The 21,895-nt window shown below is 32.1% G+C and overlaps 1 protein-coding gene across 1 annotated transcript; it reads left to right on the forward strand.

Annotated features, from left to right (window-relative positions):
- The first annotated feature begins 1,006 nt into the window (after positions 1 to 1,006).
- Positions 1,007 to 20,946, forward strand: LOC131936189 (uncharacterized). Its single transcript, XM_059293103.1, has 16 exons — positions 1,007 to 1,211; positions 1,483 to 1,595; positions 3,965 to 4,229; positions 5,139 to 5,160; positions 5,303 to 5,504; positions 6,457 to 6,673; positions 6,793 to 6,846; positions 12,337 to 12,461; positions 12,766 to 13,030; positions 13,584 to 13,605; positions 14,743 to 14,938; positions 16,964 to 17,195; positions 17,568 to 17,680; positions 19,173 to 19,436; positions 19,536 to 19,539; positions 20,216 to 20,946. The coding sequence occupies exons 1-16, from the start codon at positions 1,082 to 1,084 to the stop codon at positions 20,944 to 20,946; spliced, it is 2,955 nt and encodes a 984-aa protein (XP_059149086.1). The 5' UTR covers positions 1,007 to 1,081.
- The last annotated feature ends 949 nt before the right edge of the window (positions 20,947 to 21,895 follow it).

The raw sequence follows: 21,895 nt of genomic DNA on the forward strand, positions 1-21,895 counted from the left end.
AAAAGACAGCGAAAAATAGATTATTTTGACACATCCCTTTCCCCATAGATCTATATCTATATATTGCTATATAGTACTGTAGTGTATTATGTTCATAACCCGTAGCTCTGTCGTAGCGTAAAGCACACACGGGGACAAAACACAAGACGTATAATGCTGGGGTGCGTTCAAGCTAGGACAAAGATCGGTTTGTAGGTGTTTATGTAATTTTTAAAAAAAATTTGTGACCAAGCGGAAGGATATTTTTGAAAACTTTCTTCGGCAATATTGTTCTAAATTATGGCAGGAATCGATTGATACATGTTTCAAGTCGCTAAGTAGTCTGGTTGCCGAGATATGGGCCAAAAACTGCATTTTTTCGAGGTTTTTTGGCTTTTCCGGGAAATCCAGGAAAGAATTCCGGGATTTTTTTAAGCCCATAATCATCCTCGGAACTTGCTTAACATATTTGCTTTGAAACTAGTCCTCGATATTGCTTCGTTGAGGAGAAGATACGACTTAAAGCTGGGGACACTCATCCATCCAGAAATGACGAGTTAATAATCGCAATTGTCCATATGGAAATTGCGCTAAAAACAATGCACGTGTTCCGTGAACCATATGGTCTCAGTCACAAACCGTGCAACTTGACAAACACATTTTTTTTCTTTTTTTTTTACATAACTAAAAAACCAGTATGATTACCCATAGTGCGAGAAAATATTATAGAAACCTGTCAATTGACTATAGAGATATAATCAAACTGGCTATTATTTTTAGCGCTAAAAATCTCGTATATACAAAGTTAGGGATATATATATATATATATATATATATATATATATATATATATATATATATATATATATATATATATATATATATATATATATATATATATATATATGTATATATATATGTATATATATATATATATATATATATATATATATATATATATATATATATATATATATATATATATATCAACATAATATGTTTAATTCAGCCTCCACCACAAAGTTTCCCTGCAAGAAAATGGTCTTTTCGATTTACTGGAACCTTACAAGCGACTGCTGGAAAACCAAAGAACAGGAACACAATGAAAATAGAAGTGGTGATCTATGACGCTAAATGTGCAGATGCTGGATTCTATTTTTGTTCTGCCATATACCTTAACTCCAATAAAAGTGATTCGATATCAAATAGCTACCAGATTCTCACGGTTAAAGGTGAGTTTTTCATATTCCGTCTAAATGCAAACACATATAGTAGAAACATGTTTATTCAATTATTTACATTGTAAAGAAAAGTAGTTCTATATTTCAAGATTTTTGCTATGTATACATTGTATTAGTAAAATAAATGAAATTGTAATGGAAACAAAAGCATTTTTCATTTTTATTTAAAATAGTCAGCGTATATATTAATGATTATATTCATTATGTTTAAAATAAAAAGACGTCAGTAAATATGGCTAATGGGATTTAATTCTTTAAACAGCGCGACCCATTCTTGTTTCGATGTATGTAAATGCTAAGGATAAAGTTGGAATGCTTCCTTATCAGTCTGTTACTGATGTCGGTTATGATGTGGATTTGAATTGTATCGTCGAGGTAAGAACTTTTACAGTTTTAACTTAGTACTAGAAGACCCGTCATCCGTTGGATAACTGTGGGTTTCGGGGGTCATCCATCAAAAAACATCACGTCTGTCACTCAGAGGCATAGCGACCCTTCCCGGCGCCCGGGGACAAACTTTTCGATTTTAACCCCCCCCCCCCCCAAGATTTCGATTTTCAACCCCCCCTCAAACTTTTGATGTGCACCCCCCCCCCCCACTCAAACTTTCGATTTGAACCCCCCTCAACCTTTCAATTTATTTTTCCAAACCATTTTGGTGCCCCAACATATGTCCCCTCCGCCCCCCCCGCCTCCCCTTCCCCCCCCCCCGCCTCCCCTCCCGCCCCCCCCCCCCTCTCCTCGCTACGCTACTACAGTGTCACTTATCGTCACAAAAAACAGACCCCACATTCAAAAATATGTTTCTTATCTTTTAAAAACACCGAAAACACCGATTTCGGACTATCCCTTCATATACTGACGTCACATGTGACCTACTCAACTCTACTTCACCTGCCCTGTGTCCCGCCAAGTCTCAGACAACATGTTTTTAACGTTTAAAAAACGATTCCAGCCGAGCATGTCTCTGACCACACTATCCTTTCATATGCTTAGGACAAAGAAACAGATGAACTCTACTTCACCTGCCCTGTATCCTGCCAAGTTCAGATAGGCAACTTTATCATTCACATCTAAAAAAAAAATTGAAAAAAAAATATCATTGACATATTGGTCTAGAACCTGTGCCACCCGCATGAGAGCGGACTACGCTACCAACTTAGCTATTTACTCGTGACGTCACAAATGAATTTTTATACTATACTTTGAGTCTCCTTATGCAAATTGATCTACGCGCATAGATCTAGATCTAAGTCTAGTAGTAGTAACTTTCAAATTAAATTTTATCTTAAATTAGCCAAACAAAGATTTATATAAAATAAAGACGGTCTGAAATTATCTAGATCTAGATAGAATTATCTAGATCTAGTCTAGATTCTACGACTCTTTTGCGTAAGTCTTCTTATGTTTAGTTTTTCTTGCTAGACCTAGAATCTAGATCTAATCATTAGCCACGCTTATAGGCCCGGAGCGAGCATTTCAAAATTACCATATTCCAAACAAAGATTTATATAAAATAATAAAGGTCTAAAATAGTTTAGTAAAAAGAAAATCATTATTATCTAAATCTAGATAGAAAATTATCTATATTTTAGATCTACGACTGAGCTATATCTAGAGTTTACGTCTATAATTTTGCACACTTAGCGGTATAGAAGCCGCGTATGAATCTTAAGTTATGCAAATAGGCCCTGCATCCAACATTTCCTAATTAGCATATTTCATAGCTATACAAACAAAGATTTATATAAAATAATAAATGTCTAAAATAGTTTAGTATATAGAAACTCATTATTATCTAAATCTAGATAGAATTATCTATATTCTAGATCTACGACTGGGTTGCTAAAGTTTCGTTTTTTTTAATTGTATTTAAAACTAATAAATCTTTGATTTGACCTAGATTTTTAGATTCTAGATTCTAGATCTAGATCTATAAATAACTTTCCTTCGACAGCTGATCTTTAGACCTAGAGAAATTTATTGTAAAACTAATGAAAAAGACAGTTGAAAATTGATATAAGTGTTGGAACGTAATAAATACAGGAAACGGACGTATTGTTAAAGTTATGACCGACAGAAAATTAGATTTAGAACGCGTTAAACTTTTGAATGGGAACACAATTTTCTTCGATAGACGCCGCCATTTTATTGTACTAAAGAGTAAACAAAAACCTGTGACGTCACTATTCCCACAAAGTTTAGTCAATGTTTTAACATTTAAAAAAAATGGGTTACTCTACGTATGAATAAATCAATAAATTAATTAACGTCTTTAAATAAATTTGTGATTAACAGTCTGTCTGCATTAAAAAATTATTCTCTACCTACATACTATTTTACAGCTCTCCAGATAGAGTCGAACATATCACAAAACTCGATCGGACAAACAAACAAACAAACAATAAAAACAAACAAATAAATATTCAAACATGTAAACAAACTTGACTTTTAGTAGTATTAGATAGATAAACGAGTAGTTTGAAACAATGACTAATTATACAATAATTAAATATCAACTATGTTTCAGCTGTAACAACAATTCTAACACGATTTTTATTTTTAAATTTTAGTAGTATTACAGTTTAAAAGTTTCTATAAATGATATAGTTATTTTGACAAATATTATTATTAGATAATATACGCGATGTAAGTTTAAAAACAATATTTTTATATATCATTAAGCAAAAATATGTTATGGTTTATTTTATTTATATTTTAAATGTGTCTGTACATTATTGCAGGGACCAAAAAACGTAACTTTTCAATGGAAGTTTGGCAGCAGGTTAAGTAACTTTAACAGTTTTACACCATATCCTGTACAAAACGCTGTGTCAGTTGCTGAACCTGTCCTGGTCAGTTCTGGGACAACCTGTGTCCAGTATATTCATACGTCAACACTGAAGTTTCAAACAGAAGAAAAGTATGATGGCTACATGTACGTGTGTGTGGCTACAGAAAACAACAGGTACACAGTCGTTGGGAACATGACATTGTACCATAAAAAAGGTATTTTGATTTTACTAAGTTAATATTAAACATAACAAAACAAGTATATTTGCGTTATTCAAATAGTACTAAATCAGGTAAATCAAATTAATTTCAAAACTATAGTTCTTAATAGTGCTAATAGAATTTCATAAACACGTTTTAATTACAAGCTTTTATGTAATTATGCATTTAAAATGACAAAATGAACGATTTTTCTTTATATATTTTAATGAGCAAATATTTAAATAACTAGAAAGAAAAGCGTTGTCGCATAAATATGTATTGTATACTTTTACTAGAATTTAAGAAGCGACTCACGCTGTTTTTAGTCATTTAAATAGTGGTTCATTGAAGTTTTAAAATATCTTTTATTTTCTCTTTTTTATTGCATTATTATATAAATGCTTGTTATTAAAACTTTTTTAAAAATAGTGGTTCATTGAATTTACAGAAAATCTTTTATTTTTCTCATTTTTAGTGCATTATTATATAAACGCTTGTTTTTATAAATTTTATGATAACGATAATGCGCGTATAATAGTGCGGATAGTAGTAGTCTACTAATATTAATCCAATTGAGGCCCAATTTATGTCACACTGCAATGTCATTGCATCATGACAAACTTGTCGAATTTCAGAGAAATTGTTCAGTAAGTTGAACTAAAAATTTCGCTCGCCCGTTTCGATCTATAATGGACGACAGACATAAAGACATAACGAGGGAGCAAGTTAAATTAAAGCTTCCAACATAAATGTATAAAGGAAAATTTTAAATAAAAAAAGTCTGGAGTGTGTTATGATATTTTCAGACATCTTTCATTTAGGTCTACTATTTATTTCATCTTAGCATTTTATTAAATCGGAAACTAGTTTAATAAGTGTAAATTTGTTTAAACAAAAGACTCAAAAGAGGTTCCATATTTCCAGGGAAACAGTCCCCTGATACAAGGTAAGGATGACCACCATACTATGTATTGTTTTATATTTAATTTCATACACATTTTATTATTAAATTAATTAATATTTGAAATACCAATATGTTTCAACTGTTTTGACCTAGAAATACTTAAAGTTAATTATTCTACTGCTAGTCAGCCAATTAGTGAAACCCTCGTCAACCCAAAAGCAGTTGATGTAGGTGAATCGTTCACTTTGGCATGCGACGCTTCAATTGCTGGTGTTCCAACAAATGCAACGACAATTTTAAGCCTGACTATTGCAAGGAGAGAGGGGGAAAAAGAGCCAACTACTATAGCAAGATACAACACGCTTACCTTCCCATACGAATCAACAGTAAGGAATTACTTATACAATTAAATCATATTTTTTGGAAACTAACTTTGAAAATACAACAACCTTTCGTCGAATTTCAATATATAAATATATATATATATATATATATATATATATATATATATATATATATATATATATATATACATATATATATATACATATATATATATATACATATATATATATATACATATATATATATATATATATATATATATATATATATATATATATATATATATATATATATATATATATATATATATATATATATATATATATATATTACGTTATACCTTATTAGTTCGTAAACTTACAATGTGGTATGTAAATTGAACACTTACACTGTTTTCTATTACTGCTTTAATATGATCATTGTATTTTAAAAACGTGTAATCTCTTTCACGCCCTCCTTCTTTCTCTCTCTCTCTCTCTTTCTCTCTCTCTCTCTCTCTCTCTCTCTCTCTCTCTCTCTCTCTCTCTGAGTTGTTTATCGAGGCACGGGTTTACCAACACTTCCGCGCAGCACGCTAAGAGACGGTGCTGCATGAAAACTTTGAGTTTTTTTTTTATCTATTAAGAAAATAATTGGTGCTAAAGGACTAAGGGAATTAATTTTTATACACATTTAGAATTTTCGTGAAAGATAAAACATTTTCTTTAATTTAGTTTGGGAAATGTAATGTGTTTTACAAAGCCATCAATATTAATTTTTTAAAATCATTTATTTAGGAACATTTAGGAGTATTACACTATGGCGATCAAGCCGAGTTTTTAACAATATGCATGTCCAATGTGTGCCACGGGTCCGTATATATATATATATATATATATATATATATATATATATATATATATATATATATATATATATATATATATATATATACGTGTGTGTATGTGGTGTTATATAATTATATACACATTTTAAAAAAAATATTTATTTTAGTTTCCACCAAAAAATTCACCTGCCGGTAAATTAAAGTTTTATTTCTCTGGACGGATTAATGAATCACCTGACAAACTAAATAACAGAAACACAATGATGATTAGTATGACGGTCAATGATATTAGATGTCCAAACGATGTCTTGTACATTTGTACTGCGATATATTTCAATTTAAATAATGATGTTGTAACGGAGAGTCGGAATAACACAATTACAGGCGAGTTAAAAATCAAAGATATCAGTTTCATTTAGCCCTACGATTTGAAGTTAATATAAAGTTACATTTTGATTTGACAACTTTATCGCTCAAATAAGTAGATTCCAATCTTTTAACAGCTCGCCTTGTTCCAGTGTCATTAATTTCATCCCCACCTGGTTTTGAAGTGTCAGGTAGGCATACATGAAAATTTTTGTAAAATTAAATAATTAATTTAACAAAAAAGAATTGAGTTTTAAAGCTTCTTTTAGTGAAATAAAACTATGTTGCTGATATATTGTCACAACATTTTAGCGTAGACATATTTGGGGCATTTGAGTGTTAAAAGGATTAAAATATACATGACTATACCAGATAAATTACCTAATAACCCTAACTTTAATCCCGATACTAAAGCTTAATATGTATATTTCTCTAACGATATTTTTTGTATATCTACACTCCTTTCTTAAATGAAACAAGTAATATTTGTCCTTATATTAATTACGTCATTATTATTGCGTATCGTTTTCGGCATTTGATTCTCAATTCTTTATTTCATTCAACAACCAATGGCGACATTCTATTATGTGTATCACAATACTTTTCCTGGTTAATTTGATCTAAACGTAGTTACTGCACTTTCATAAAAAATTAAAAAAAAAACGTTTTAATAACAAGCATTTATGTAATGATGCACTAAAAAGTAGAAAATAAATTATAGACTACTATTTAAATAACTATAAAGAAAAGCGTGGGTCACTTTAGTATCTATTGGATACCTTTACTAATGTTAAGGAAGACACCCACGCTTTTCTTTATAGTTATTTAAATAGTAGTCTATAATTTATTTTCTACTTTTTAGTGCATCATTACATAAAAGCTGGTTATTAAAACGTTTTTTATGAATTTTTTTTTCAGTACTTTACATGTTTTATCTACAATAGAGTTACATGACTAAAAACCATTGCGCGCCTACTGAATATCACGTTCAGTAGGCGCGCAATGGTTTTTGAACGCAGCCATTACGTGGTCGTGATGGCGCAGCTATTGATGACGCGTGTGGTGTGGTTGGCTAGACATGCCTACTAATTCGGTCCAAATTTTTATTAATTCAAAAAAAAATCAATTAGGCATCCAATTAAGTCAAATTTAGTTTCAGATTGCATTGTCTTCATGTCTTGACCCACGTGCCAAATGAGAATCGTATCGGTCAAGTAGAACTGTCCGAATTTTCACTCCTGCGTTTCCGTCTAGACTGACGACAGACTGATGAGGAAGTGAGTTAAATAAAAGCTTGTAACAAAATATGTTGGGGGAGTTGGGTGGAGCTGACACTGGTAAAACCAAATATTATCTTTATAAATTTTATGTGGACCGGGTGGAGGGGGGGGGGGGGGGGCAGCGTAGACCATTTATGGCGGGAGAGGGGGCCCTCCCAAGAGCTGCCTGAAAGAAACACTTCATGAAGCCCACTTTTAAGATTAGACACAAAAATTATTCGGTAATGTTAGTGTCTGTATAATAAAAGTATCGAATATATAAATGCTATAATAATAAGTATTTAAATAAGCGGCCCACGCTTTTATTTATAGTGATATATAGTAGTGCGTTAATAGATTTAAAGAAAGTAATTTTTTTTATATTTAAAGTAACAGAAGATTTATTATATTTTTATAAAAATTTGTATTATTTTCTTTTTTTTAGGGCATTTATAAAAGCTTGTATTTATAATCGTTTTTTATGTATTTATTATTATATTCTAATATTTTCCAAAGAAAATAAATAGAACGTTTTAACATTGTTGATATCTGGAGTTTAGCTAATTTAAAAACAGTAGGAAAATAGCGCTCTAGACTACCCAATACAATTAGCATCACTATTTTTCACGAAGATTAATCATTCTAATTTATTTAACCGCCAAAAAACTTCCGTCTAATCTATTTGCATTTCTCTATTCTGGACTTTTCTCGTTTACTCTTTGAACTAAATAAACTCTCAGCTATTGCATAACAGTGATACAAATATCTTTGTAATAGCCTTTATATTAACTAATAGCCAGTGGCACTCAAAAAGAAAAAAAAATCCAGACGCGCTAATGAACGCATTTTTCGCTAAACACATTCGCATTTGTTTATATTAGCCTTGAAAGAAATTTTAGTTAATAGTCCTTATTTACTAATTTTCTCAGCTAATTGAAACCCGTTTAGTATAAATAGGGAATTAGTTTATAGTTAATTTTGTGTGAAGTTAAAGAACGTGAGAAAATAAAAGTTTAAATTCTTGTCGCTGTTACTTTTCTTTAATATGAAAACAGGGTGGTCAAGCAAGTCAATTGTCACTCTCAATTATATTCCTGTAAAAATATTTCAATTTCGAAAACACTATTGCGCCTACGTTCTTTTTAAAAAGTTCGATACAATAAGAATAAGATAGACTACTATAATATTTCACTACTTCGAAACAGTCGCGCCCTCCGGCGACAGGCGGAGGAGTGACCTGCAGCGCCTAGGGTTCCCCCGTGAGGGGTGTAGGACAAAAGGCCGACATCCAAAAGGCCGACAAGACATAAGGCCGACACGGACAAAAGGCCGACATGGACAAAAGGCCGACAGGGCATAAGGCCGACAGCCATAAGGCAGACAGCCATCAGGCCGACAAACCATAAGGCCGACAAACCATAAGGCCGACAAGCATAAAAAATACTATTAGCGCAAAATATGTATTACTGCATAGCTCCTATCTTGACGACCACCGAAATAAGACTTGAAAAACAAGGTGAGACGTTCAAGAGAAGAGACAGTGCTATTTGCTATCCTTATAAGGTAAGCTATCAGGTCAAGCGACTGGAGATTACGCGTGTGTCTTAAATACAACGGATCAACACCTAAATATTGCGAAATACTGTCACTGCTGTCTTTCATAGCTCCTTCTATGTAATCGAGGGGAGATAATCATCAAAGAACAAAGTCAAAAGCTCCCGGCATCACCGCCTACAAGCAACAAGGTGGAAGCCAAGAGACAATGCTAGTTGCGATCCTTATAAGGGGAAAAATGGGGTCCATACGCTTGGAGATGACGGGAGTGTACAAAGGATAGCCAGAAAGGTGGTGTTACCACCATATTTCGCCAAGAAATAAAAAAAACCGAACGAAGTAGACCGATCACGTGCCTTTGACTGAACTACATGTTCAATACCGACAAACTTTGAATTATATTTTAGTTTCGTTCATTGTGACTTGCGTGAAAAAAGTGTATGCACCGGTTGTAATTGTGATACAAGTGTGCCAAAATTGGTAAATTATTTTTTTTTTGTGTAAACTTACCCCTGTGATTTCCCTATATATGGATCAATATATCGGCAACAAATAATTGATTACATCATGTGTTTTATTTTATCATATTGTATGTACCTAATAATTTTTCTAAGAAACTTAAACAGTCGTATATAATTACATATTTTAGATATTAAAAATGCCTGTAATTTTAGTTTGTTGTTTTAAAAAACTTGTCGGCCTTTTGTCTTGTCGGCCTTTCGACAGTCGACCTTTTTGGCAGTCGGCCTTTTGTCTTGTCGGCCTTTTGACCGGATGTCCCCCCCCCTGCCCCCGTGGGCACTATGTCCAATTAATACATCAACTGCTTATTTTACGTTTAAATAACTAGAAAACAAGGCCCCACTGTAAAAGTAGACGATTGGTAACGCATTGATAAAATACTCTTTAAATATTGCGTTAACATTTCTTCTCAGATCACAGCAACGCGTCAGAAGGGCTTACTTCAATGATTCACATATTGATAATACGATTATTTTAACTGTAAGAAAAATATGTGGGTAACAAAACATCGGAATCAGAAAACGAAAATAGGCGACTTTTTAATTTAGGCCCACGGAAAGAATTTTGTATTTTTAATTTAACACAATTCTGGGTGTTTAATAAATGTATATATTAATAGTTGTTAAGCTATAGACAAAAATAATATATAGCCGTACTGTTTGCTATGCAAACCACGAAAAGGTGTGAAAACTAACACCTTTTCAAACCTTTATAACTTTGTTCCCATAAGAAATTTTGTAAAGCTGATGAAAGATGTAGATTTTTCAAATCAAACTATACATTTCTACGTTTTTTCATTGTGGTAGCTCTTTTTCAATTTTTAATACAAATTTTTACGTAGATTTATGTACAACAGTGAGGGGGTGGCGCAACATAAATATCAATATTTCTTAAAGTATTGTACTAAATTTATTGTACAAACGAGGTTTTGTCGAGGGTATAATGCTAAATGCACATGGAATGTTTCAATCTCGTATAGCGATTTGAATGTTGAATTTGAAGTAAAAATGCAAAGTTAAGAAAACGTGAAAAGAAGGGCGGAAAAAGGCTCTGTGCGTTTCCTCTTATAGAAAACAGAAAAAAAACCGTCTTGTTATGTGTGGAAGAACCATTTGACTAATAAAAAACGCGTTGATTTATATTGTAAGTTTTTGAATCATTTTTTTTGTAGACAGAAAATATGTATACAACAGGTAATGAATTAATGACTATTATATATTATACATCCTATCCATCGAGTGTTATTCTCAGAACAACTATTGTTAAACCAGATTAAGTTTTGTTTGTCAGCCGGTCTTCTCACTTCAATACAATGTCTATCCCTACTTAAATTGTAGCTTACACAAGTTTATTGCCTTTCAATAATAGCCTACAACACAATCCAGGGTACAACGCTTAAGGCTAGACCCCCCCCCCATCCCACACCTCCCCACCGCTGGACAGTGCGTGAAGATCAAATGAGACATAAATTACGTATGGTTATTCAACCGTGAATAACACATCTGTGTAGATAGGGTCAAGCACTATGTTTCCTTACAATTAATGCATATCAGCTATCCCATCTAGTATTTACATTAGCTGCTAGCAAACACTACAAAACCGAAGGGCATACACATTAACACATGTGTCGTATACAGTCCGATGTAAAGTCTGATGAACGCGTTCAAGCCTATCACAGAACGATGTAACAAGATTATAAATGGTCGTTGGTTGAATAGCGAGAAGGGGATGAGGGGGGTGAAGGGGATGGACTTACTACATACATTCCCCCAGACTGACACGTCCATGACGCATTGTTTCAGCTTAGTATAAAGCGTACCAAACATTGTTTAATAGTGTTACATTAACAATCAACAGTACAATTCTTGGCAACGTTTCAATTATTAACCTAAATGTTGTTGTATAATTTTAAAACAACAAATTGAAGAGTATATGCAAAAAAAGTAAACAAACTAAGACAGGCGATTGTTTTGTTTATCTAGAAACAAGATGACCGCCAGGCACACGTGGTTAGTTGCAACCTATCGTACATTACTATGATTTACTGTACTATAATATGATTGGTCAAGCGTATCAACGAATCCGAAATGTTCGGGTTAAATAGATAAAAGGTATTAGTACCGAATTAAGAAATACAAATTTTGGGGAGCAAAATTAGTTTTTTTAATCGAAAACATGGGTATCTTGCACCCTTAACCAAGAATATAGTACATACAACGACCACAAATGATTCGTTCGTAAACACAGGCAACAGTAAAACATAGACGTCGAACACAATATAGGGGTGCATGCTTTTCTCTATCATTTTGTTTAGTTATTCATAACTGTTTTTTCTTGTTTTAATAGATTTTGTTTTCGATAAAGTCGCCTCATTCCAAGAAATCTTCGAAAGGGGACCACGGTATCAACCAGTAGATTTGAGATTGGGTGTTGATGAGGGAGTAAATGTCAATTTAACGTGTTTTGTTAATGTAAGTTCAGTAAATAAATGAAACAATTGAGTGAAAACAAAATTAAAAGCTATAACAGTAATATGACATCTACTTATTTCCCGATAAAATTAAGATCAGTATCGAATTTTAATGGAGTTTTTTTGGGGTGACTTAAGTTAAATTAGTGTGTATGTTGATTCATAGCTTATTTCATTTAATCCCCAAACTACACAATTTAACGTCTTGTTTCTTAAGTACACTTAGCAAAAATTAAAGTTGTTGCAATTATATTTAACTGTAGATATATGTTCGTTCTTTTGTATGTAGTGCTTTATAATTGCAGGGATCTAGCAATGTAAACATCCAATGGAAGTTTGGCAGCATGTTAAGTAACTTTAGCAGCTTTACACTATATCCTGACAAAAACGCAGTAACAATTGGTAAAACTGTTTTATTAAAATCTGGGACAACTTGTACCAGGTACCTTCATTCGTCGACACTGACGTTTCAAACAGAATACAAGTATGATGACTACACGTATGTGTGTGTGGCTACAGAAAACAACAGAGAAACAATTGTTGCTAATATTACTATATGCTTAAGTCAAGGTACAGTTAATTTACTGCACTGATTATTAACCAAGCATATGTTTACATAATATATTGTTAATATTTTATTAGATTTACAAATTAAAGTAAAACTATGGAGTTAATTTACTTAAAATTGTTAGTAATAAAATACTTTATTATCTGCTTTTACTCGCAATGTGTAAAAAAGTGGGGGATAATTCATAATGATCTCTTGAAACTTATATGTTTTATCACCATTTTAAATAGTTATCCTTCATTCAAAAGTAATCGAAAAAACTTTTCGTAAAGCATTACTTTCTTTTCCTCTACAGCTTTTTTAAAGCTACATCCGATATGCAGTATTTTAGTAATGTTGGAAATCCTACAAAGAGGTTAAAATTCTAAGATGGCCGCCGTTGTTATAGTTATCAAAAACTTTTGCCAATTATTGTTTTTAGCGGAAATGCATATTTGGATGTACCTTTAAAAAGCTGCAGAGACAAACTTGTTTGCTCTCTAGTAGTAAAAATGTTTTTTTTACCGGGGCCTACAACTTTAAATACAAAATCAGTTGGTTTTTTTCAATTTTCAGAGTTTCGTGTAAAACCTGTAAGGTATGTATGACAACAGTGCTGATAAGAGAGTAGTAAACAAAACATCCCCACACCCCTCAAAATAAAGTCCTAAACAAACCCTCAGGGACAAAACAACAACAGACCCTCGACATATACCAATATCAGATGTTTTATATATATATATATATATATATATATATATATATATATATATATATATATATATATATATATATATATATATATATCCGCAGAATATAATGTTTAATTTTTTCTTTTTTAAAAATATTCATTTGTCTCAGAGGAAGAGGAAGACAGTAGAATGCTGGAATGTGATTTTTTGATTCAGATACTAAATGATATTTCCGAGGTAGAATCGCAATGAAAAGTCTTTTAGAAATACATTTTACAAAGTAAATTAATGAGAAATTCATTTTTATTTTTAAAACTAGCAACAATAATTTTTCGTAGTTTTTTTCATAGAATAAACTCCAAACAGATGAAACTCAGGATGATTTTTTTCGTTTTGATGGATTTCAATTTTGTTTTGTTACCGTTGGATGTTATATCCCAAGGGTTTTTGACCATGGAGTTATTTGTCCGGGTTATATTCTCTTTCAAACTTAGAAAATTTATTTTGACTTACTTTTAGCTAAATATGGATATTATTTATGATTTAGGCTAAAGTTTTAATGTTGTTGGAATACGACACTAGAGTGTATTTACTAAAATTCAAACTTTAAAAACTTTAACCATATAAACACTAGTACTTTAAACCAAATGACATAGCCGTTTGTTTATTTGATTTGAAAAGACAGGACATGTAAAGCTTTTATTAATTGTGCAAATGGTTAAGGAAATACATTTGCTTTTTTTTAATATCATGACATTTCATTACACAACAATTAGTTATGACATATTTTTGTTCATATTGATTTTTTTATATCAGCTTAATAACGTACATGTAAGAATATTATTAACATTTCTCAACCAATTTACAATGTAAGTTAAATAATTGTTCTCTTGTCAGATTGTTATTCGCTAAAACTTAAGTAGTTAACTGATGTATAATATTGCGAATCTTTAGATGTATCTATCAGTCTATTTTGGCATTTTCCATTTTTAAAGTAATAGATCCTTTTCAATTTTTTAATACATTTTTTATTACATTGAAAGTGACAGCGATTCGATTGTTAACCCAAGAGAGGTTAAAGAAGGCGGATCATTCAATGTGACTTGTGACGCATCACATGCTGGTGTTCCATCAAATACTACAACTCTTAATTTATTACATATTGAATGGACAGACACGTCGAATAGTCCAGTATTATTAGCAAGATACAGGACATACGCTCCTCCATATGAACATAAAGTAAGTCAATAGTATGAAAATTAAAGGGATTGTGTGACACACAGGAGGAAATGTTTGTGGAAGATTTCCATAAAGTATAAAACCATTCTTCTGTATTTAAATTTTTTAAATAACTTCTTAAATACAAATTGATGTCTAAAATAATTAAAATTAATCATTTCTAAAATGTTAGATTGATAACGCAAAGTACAGGTTACATAATTAAGATAAACTTACTTCCCGCCATAAAAAAAATATAGTTTCATCTCACAAAAGTTTAAAAAATTATTTCCATTGATCAGGATAGATAATCCCAATAATGTATTTCCATGCTCGAATTTTCATGGAATTGATAAAGGGTAAACAAAAAGTATTTAAAATACTACCTCAATTTATTACAGAAATCAAATAATAATAAGCTATACGGGAGAATGGTAGTGTTAAAAAATTTACCCAAAAGCACTATGCAGGGAAACTAACGTTTATAGGTATAGTTAAATGGGTATTATGATCTACAACTGCGATTCACGATGATTCAAAGCTACACCAAATTAAGTTTATTGTGGCAAGCGTCGCTAATCGAAGACACACCGGTAGTGCCTGTTTTGTGAATACAAAATATTTTTCAATAAGAATATTATTCTAAATAAAAACTTTTAACGACGTTTATGTATACATTTCAGGAAATGGCATTCATATCCAGAATAAGTAGATATTTAAACCATATAGGACTAAATATACACTTGTTTTGAGTCAGTTGTATTAGTTTTTAATTAGTTTGTTAGTATTGAACTTCAAAGAAAAGTGTTCTTTTAATGTTGGATGATTTTGCAATACCGAAATTACTAGATTTAACATTAGTATTGTTTCAGTTTTTGGTACTAACCTTTATATAAATCCAGGGAAACATCAACAGAAAATCTTTTGCTATATTTTTTGGGAATCATTCTTCCCCCATTCACCACCCAGGACACATATAGCCGACCATTTATTTGAAATATTGATCTTTATCTCGCTGTGTGTATTTATTTAATATCGCGTCAGATTAAATATATGCGTGTTTGTTAGCCAAACAAATTTGAACCTAGATCTTACTATTGTAATAAACATTTTGGTTGCAAGTTTCTCAAAAGCTAAATAAGCTAGGAAATGTAGCCAAATTAATTTTTTTTTATGATTATTACATATTTAAGTTTTTCAAATGTTTTATTGAAGATGAGACTTACATAATAATAAATTGTCTACTAAAATATATCAATCCATTCATCCATTCATTTGTCCATCCGTCCGTCTCTCCGTCCATCCGTCTATCCATCCACCCATCAGTCCGTCTATCTCTATCTCTCCATACTTTAATTCGTCTACCCTTGCAGTCTCTTTACCTGCATATCTTCTCTCTTCTTTCTTTCTTTCTCACTTCATCCCTATATCTGTTTCTCCAGGGGTGTGCCATTTGCGGCCTGCAGACCATATGCGGCTCGCCACAGAGTTTTTTGTTGCCCGCCATAGATTCAGAGAACCCCGCTGTGAACTGAGATTTGCATCATTTCCGCGACCGAAAGTTAATCTCGTATTTTTTTCATTAGTGCGGCTTTGTCAATGCGCATGCGCAGGCAGTGAAAATAAACACTTTCCCGTTTTGTCAGTTTATTTCAGTTTTGTCTATGCAACAGTAAAATTTAAAAATTTCCAAATTACGTAAAGCCATGAACCCTACGAAAAAGCGTAAAATTGGTGATGAATCCCTTGTGTTTTATGAAGAATGGAAACACAAAATGTTTTTGGTAACACAGACACATTTTATTTACTGATTTTTATGATACCATTTATAATTTAAGGAAATATAATGTTAAATAAATAATACAATTATTTTAAACGGTGCGGTCCTCCGCTAAAATCCGCTATCAAATAGCGTACATCAAACCTAAAACATTGTCCACCCATGCGTTGTTCTATCAATTATCTATTCATATATACATCTTTCTATCAATCAATCTATTCATTAATCCATTTAGTTTTGAAATAATACTGTTTGTTTTTCTTTAGTTTATACCATATTCTCTACCTGAGAGAAACTGGAGTTTTAATTTTGTTGGAAACTTGGCAGAAACATCCGAATCTCCAAACAACAGCAACACAATGAAAAACAACAGAAACACAATGAAAATTGAAATAATTGTTCAAGACGCTAAATGTGCAGATGCTGGATTGTATGTTTGTAGAGCTTCATTCGATGAAATTTTATTTTTCATTGGACACCAGAATCTCAGTATTGTAGGTAAGTCTGGCATCCCCATTTTGTCTACTATTGTCATGCCTGGAATGATGCATTTTTACGCATCTTCGGCATTTATAATCGCTAAGATAGAAATTTGTAAATTTAAAGAAACAATTTCGCCACACAACTTGTTATTGAACGTTTGAATTAAAATACAACAAAGATAATGCATGATTTAATTTTTGAGTTTAAAATAGCAGGTTGTCGTTAACATTTTTGTGTATTTAAAAGTTTTAATTTCGAAACGTTTTTTTAAACAATAGTTTTAAATTCGTGTTAATTTTTTACATTACATAAATAAATTCGGCTTCAAAAAAACAGTCAATAATGTTTTTTTTTAAATTTATTCTCACAATCTTTAAACTCAAACAGCCCAAGTAGTTCCTGTGTCCCTGACTTTAGTTCCCCAGAATGCCAAGGGACGGGGTCCATACGAGTCGGTCAATCCTGCAGGGTCTAATGTTACTTTGTTGTGTAATGCCACTGTAAGGTTTTGTCATTGTTTTCACATTTGTTTACAACAAACGTATAACGCAAATACAAATATATATTTTGTATATAGTGCTAGAGCTACAACAGTTAGTTAAATTTATTTTATTTCTTGTGATTTTTTTCCTGTAGTATTATTAAACGATACATGTTGTAGGTCAGTTAGGTAAAGTAAGATTGTTATACAGTAACAATAGGTCCCAAGACAAAAAAGGGAGCCATTTAAAACGACTAAATTAATGGTGGCGGTCCTAATTAAAATTTAGATTCAGCTAGGACAAATTGCGGCATGGCTAGGAGAGGAAACGGAAAGGCGCCAACCAGGGCGTCAACCCTTAAGGGGCGGCAAAATGAGTAAAAAAATATATAAAAAATAAACCGGGAGTGATCTTCCCTAAAATGTATCGAATATTCTTATATAAACAACGGGGGATGGCAACTCGGGATAAAGACATGATTTTTAATCCATTTTTAATTACTTAACATTTTAAAAATATAATAGAGTCTCGTAGAAAAAAGAATTGCGCGTCAAACAATCTGTGTATAATAGTGCGAATATTATTAGTACTTTATAAATTCACTTGCATTTTTTGAGAAATCGGAAATAGCGTACATTACCACTTCCGGTCAACGGAAATTACTAAAAATGTGATGGAAGGCAGAGAATTAGATATTTTAATTACATGTGAAATTTCATTTATCTATTTGAAACGAAAGTCCTAATGAAGTTATAGGCTTTTTACAGAAGGCATAGAATTAGACATTTTACTTATTTTTAAATTTCTTTTATCTATCTGAAATAGTTGCCAAGTTATAGGCTTTTGAAAAACAAAAATTAGAATACTTTCAACTTCTGGTTACCAGAAAGCGCTGAAAAGTTGAAACAGAACTATAAATTTCATATAATACTTGTATATGATCTTTCATTAACCTAGATGTAGCGGTAGCCTACTCAAGTTAATATGTTTACAGACACACACACACACACACACGCACACACAAACATACGGACATAGTGGCAAAGCGCAGTTTTTCCGACTCAATTACGCACAGAACTCTGAAATTGTGAGAAATCTGGATTTATTATTTTTGCCCGATTAAAATAAGTCCCCGTATATAAGGAAGTACTGAAATGTAAAACTATGAATACTGTGAAAATTGCATGTGGTTTGTGTGCACGATTACAATACTTCCTACATACTCTGTATACGACATAGTAAAAGGACTCTCTAAGCAGCAGTATTTAATTATACACAGTCAAGGTTAATAAAAATAAACCTGGAGTGGTCTCCCCTAATTCTATTCTATTTAAAAAAGTTGAAGTAATAAAACATTGATTAAAAATGATGTATAAATCCTGAGTTGCCATCCCCCGTATTGTATTTAAGAATATTTGAGAAAGTTTAGGGAAGATCATCCCCGGTTTATTTAATTTATTTCCATATTTATTTTTGTTTATATTTTTAATGTGTCCGTACCTTGTTGCAGGGACCAAAAAACGTAACTTTTCAATGGAAGTTTGGAGGAAGATTAAGTAATTTTAGCAGTTTTACGCCATATCCTGTACAAAACGCTGTGTCAGTTGCTGAACCTGTGCTGGTCAGTTCTGTGACAACCTGTGTCCAGTATATTCATTCGTCAACACTGAAGTTTCAAACAGAAGACATGTATGATGGCTACATGTATATGTGTGTGGCTACAGAAAACAACAGAGACACAATTGTGGGGAATATGACGATATACACAAAACAGGTATATTTATATTGATAAAGAATGTACTAATTTTAGACTTTAACTGAAAGGTTATTAAAGTTCTATACAATAAAATATGATTTTTGATAAACTTTATAGAATTGTATGCAGTATATGTTTAATAAATTAAAAATTGACTATTCACAATTTAAAACATTCAGGAATTTTAAATTATTTCATAAAAGAAAATATTTCATTCAGATAATTTTAGTAAGTTTTATTCCTTATATTTATTTTTAAACTATGTTTCTAATTTTTTCAGTGACATGGGTGACATTGTAGGAGACTTTGAATAAAGCCTATTGAATTTTTTTCCTGAAATCAAAAGTAGCCTTAAGTATGTTGCTAGTTGATTAAAGCGTACAGACTATTATCCGGAATTTTGTTTTGTTTGCGTGGAAGTGTAACAAAATGTATTAAAGCTATACATAGAAATGTGTGTGTGTCGCAAATAGAAAATTAACTGACTAATCTAAATTTGGTTTTGTGCTTTGCATGAATCATTGTGGAGAAAGCTATGAGAGTGTCTCCCTACGAGATAACTACGGATATTTATCGTCTCTCCCCTTCACCCCCTTGTCCCATAATAGAATATAATACGTTACCCGTATTCGTTGATTCCAGTTTAAATAATTTTTTAAATTGTATATAACTTGTCCAATGATTAAAATGTAAAAAGTATTACACATAATAAAACATCCCTTATGCAAACGGTGTTATATATACAGGTACAGTTGGTACAGGTACAGGTACATTTTGTACATGTACATGTGTTACAGGTACAAGTGGTACAGGTACAACTTGTACAGGTACAAGTGGTAAAGGTACAGGTACAAGTGGTCAAGGTACAATTAGTATAGGTACAAGTGGTACAGGTACAATTAGTAGAGGTACAATTGCTACAGATGCAAGTGGTATAGGTACAAGTGTTACAGGTACAAGTGGTACAGGTACAAGTGGTACAGGTACAAATGGTACAGGTACAGGTACAAGTGGTACAGGTACAAGTGGTACAGGTACAATTGGTACAGGTACAAGTGGTACAGGTACAAGTGGTACAGGTACAAGTGGTACAGGTACAAGTGGTACACGTACAATTGGTATAGGTACATGTACAAGTGGTACAGGTACAAGTGGTACAGGTACAAGTGGTACAGGTACAGGTACAAGTGGTACAGGTACAAGTGGTAAAGGTACAAGTGGTACAGGTACAAGTGGTACACGTACAATTGGTACAGATACATGTACAAGTGGTACAGATACAAGTGGTACACGTACAATTGATACAGGTACATGTAGAAGTAGTAGAGGTACAAGTGGTACAGGTACATTTGGTACAGGTACATGTACAAGTGTTACAGGTACAAGTGGTACAGGTACAAGTGGTACTGCCTTTTACGCCTGCAACACAATGGCAAACTATATCCACATGCTACAGCTCGTCAATTTAGAAAATCAACATAGGGAAATCTCAACGCACGCCAATAGATCTAAAGAAACCGCATCATAATTATTAAGATTGTGATTTAGATTAAGTTAATCACTGGTTTTGTTTTGAAAATGTATTTCCCAATCAAAATAAAGTGGTAAAAAATCACATGAAATTTTGACAGTTTTAACCGGTTTACATCTCAGCAGGCACCACTACATCATAAACGGAGTATAGGGGACTTATTTAATCGGGCTAAAATTATAAATCCAGCGTTATCAAAATTTCGGCGTTTTATGCGAAATCAAGTCGGAAAAACTGCTCTTTGCAATTCTGTCAGTATGTCTATGTGTGTATGTATGTGTGTGTCAACACGATAAATTGAGTACCGTTACAGATAGGTTAATGAAATTTTATACGTAAGTATTAAAAAAAATTGAAGTTCTGCTTCAACCTTTAGCAATATCGGGAAACCGAAAAATGATTTTTATTGTACTTTTGTTTTTCAAAAGACTTAACATGAGAGCTTTTTCAGATAGATGAATGAATTTTTACAAATGAGTACAACAATTAATTTTCTGCTTTTCTCAAAGTTTGAATAATTTCCTTTTACCGAAATAATACTTTATGCTATTTCCGATTTGTCGAAAAACGCATAAGTTAGTATAAAGTACTAACATTCCGCACTATTATACACACATTGTTAGCTGTTCACGTAGTGCGTATTTTATTTTTCAACGAGATTCTATTTTATTTTTAAAAGTTTTATTATTTAAAAATTGATTTAAAAGCCTGTCTGTATCTCGAGTTGCCATTCCAATAAAAATGGACCCGTACTGTCTGATTAGTCCTATGGTTATTTTTTCATTTACCAGAATGTTGGTTAAGCTGTGATAATGCTCCATACATTCAGAATATAATACCGTTTAGTCTTCATCTCAACACTTTACAAAACATCACTGCCCGTATCGTTAGCTCAAAAACATGTAGGATTTGGTTTCTTTAAAGCTGTTGGTTAATCCGTTGTTAA

The sequence above is a fragment of the Physella acuta genome, unplaced genomic scaffold (assembly GCF_028476545.2).
Source record: "Physella acuta isolate Inbredline_101_S28 unplaced genomic scaffold, ASM2847654v3 ptg000171l, whole genome shotgun sequence".
NCBI classification, from domain to species: Eukaryota; Metazoa; Mollusca; class Gastropoda; family Physidae; genus Physella; species Physella acuta.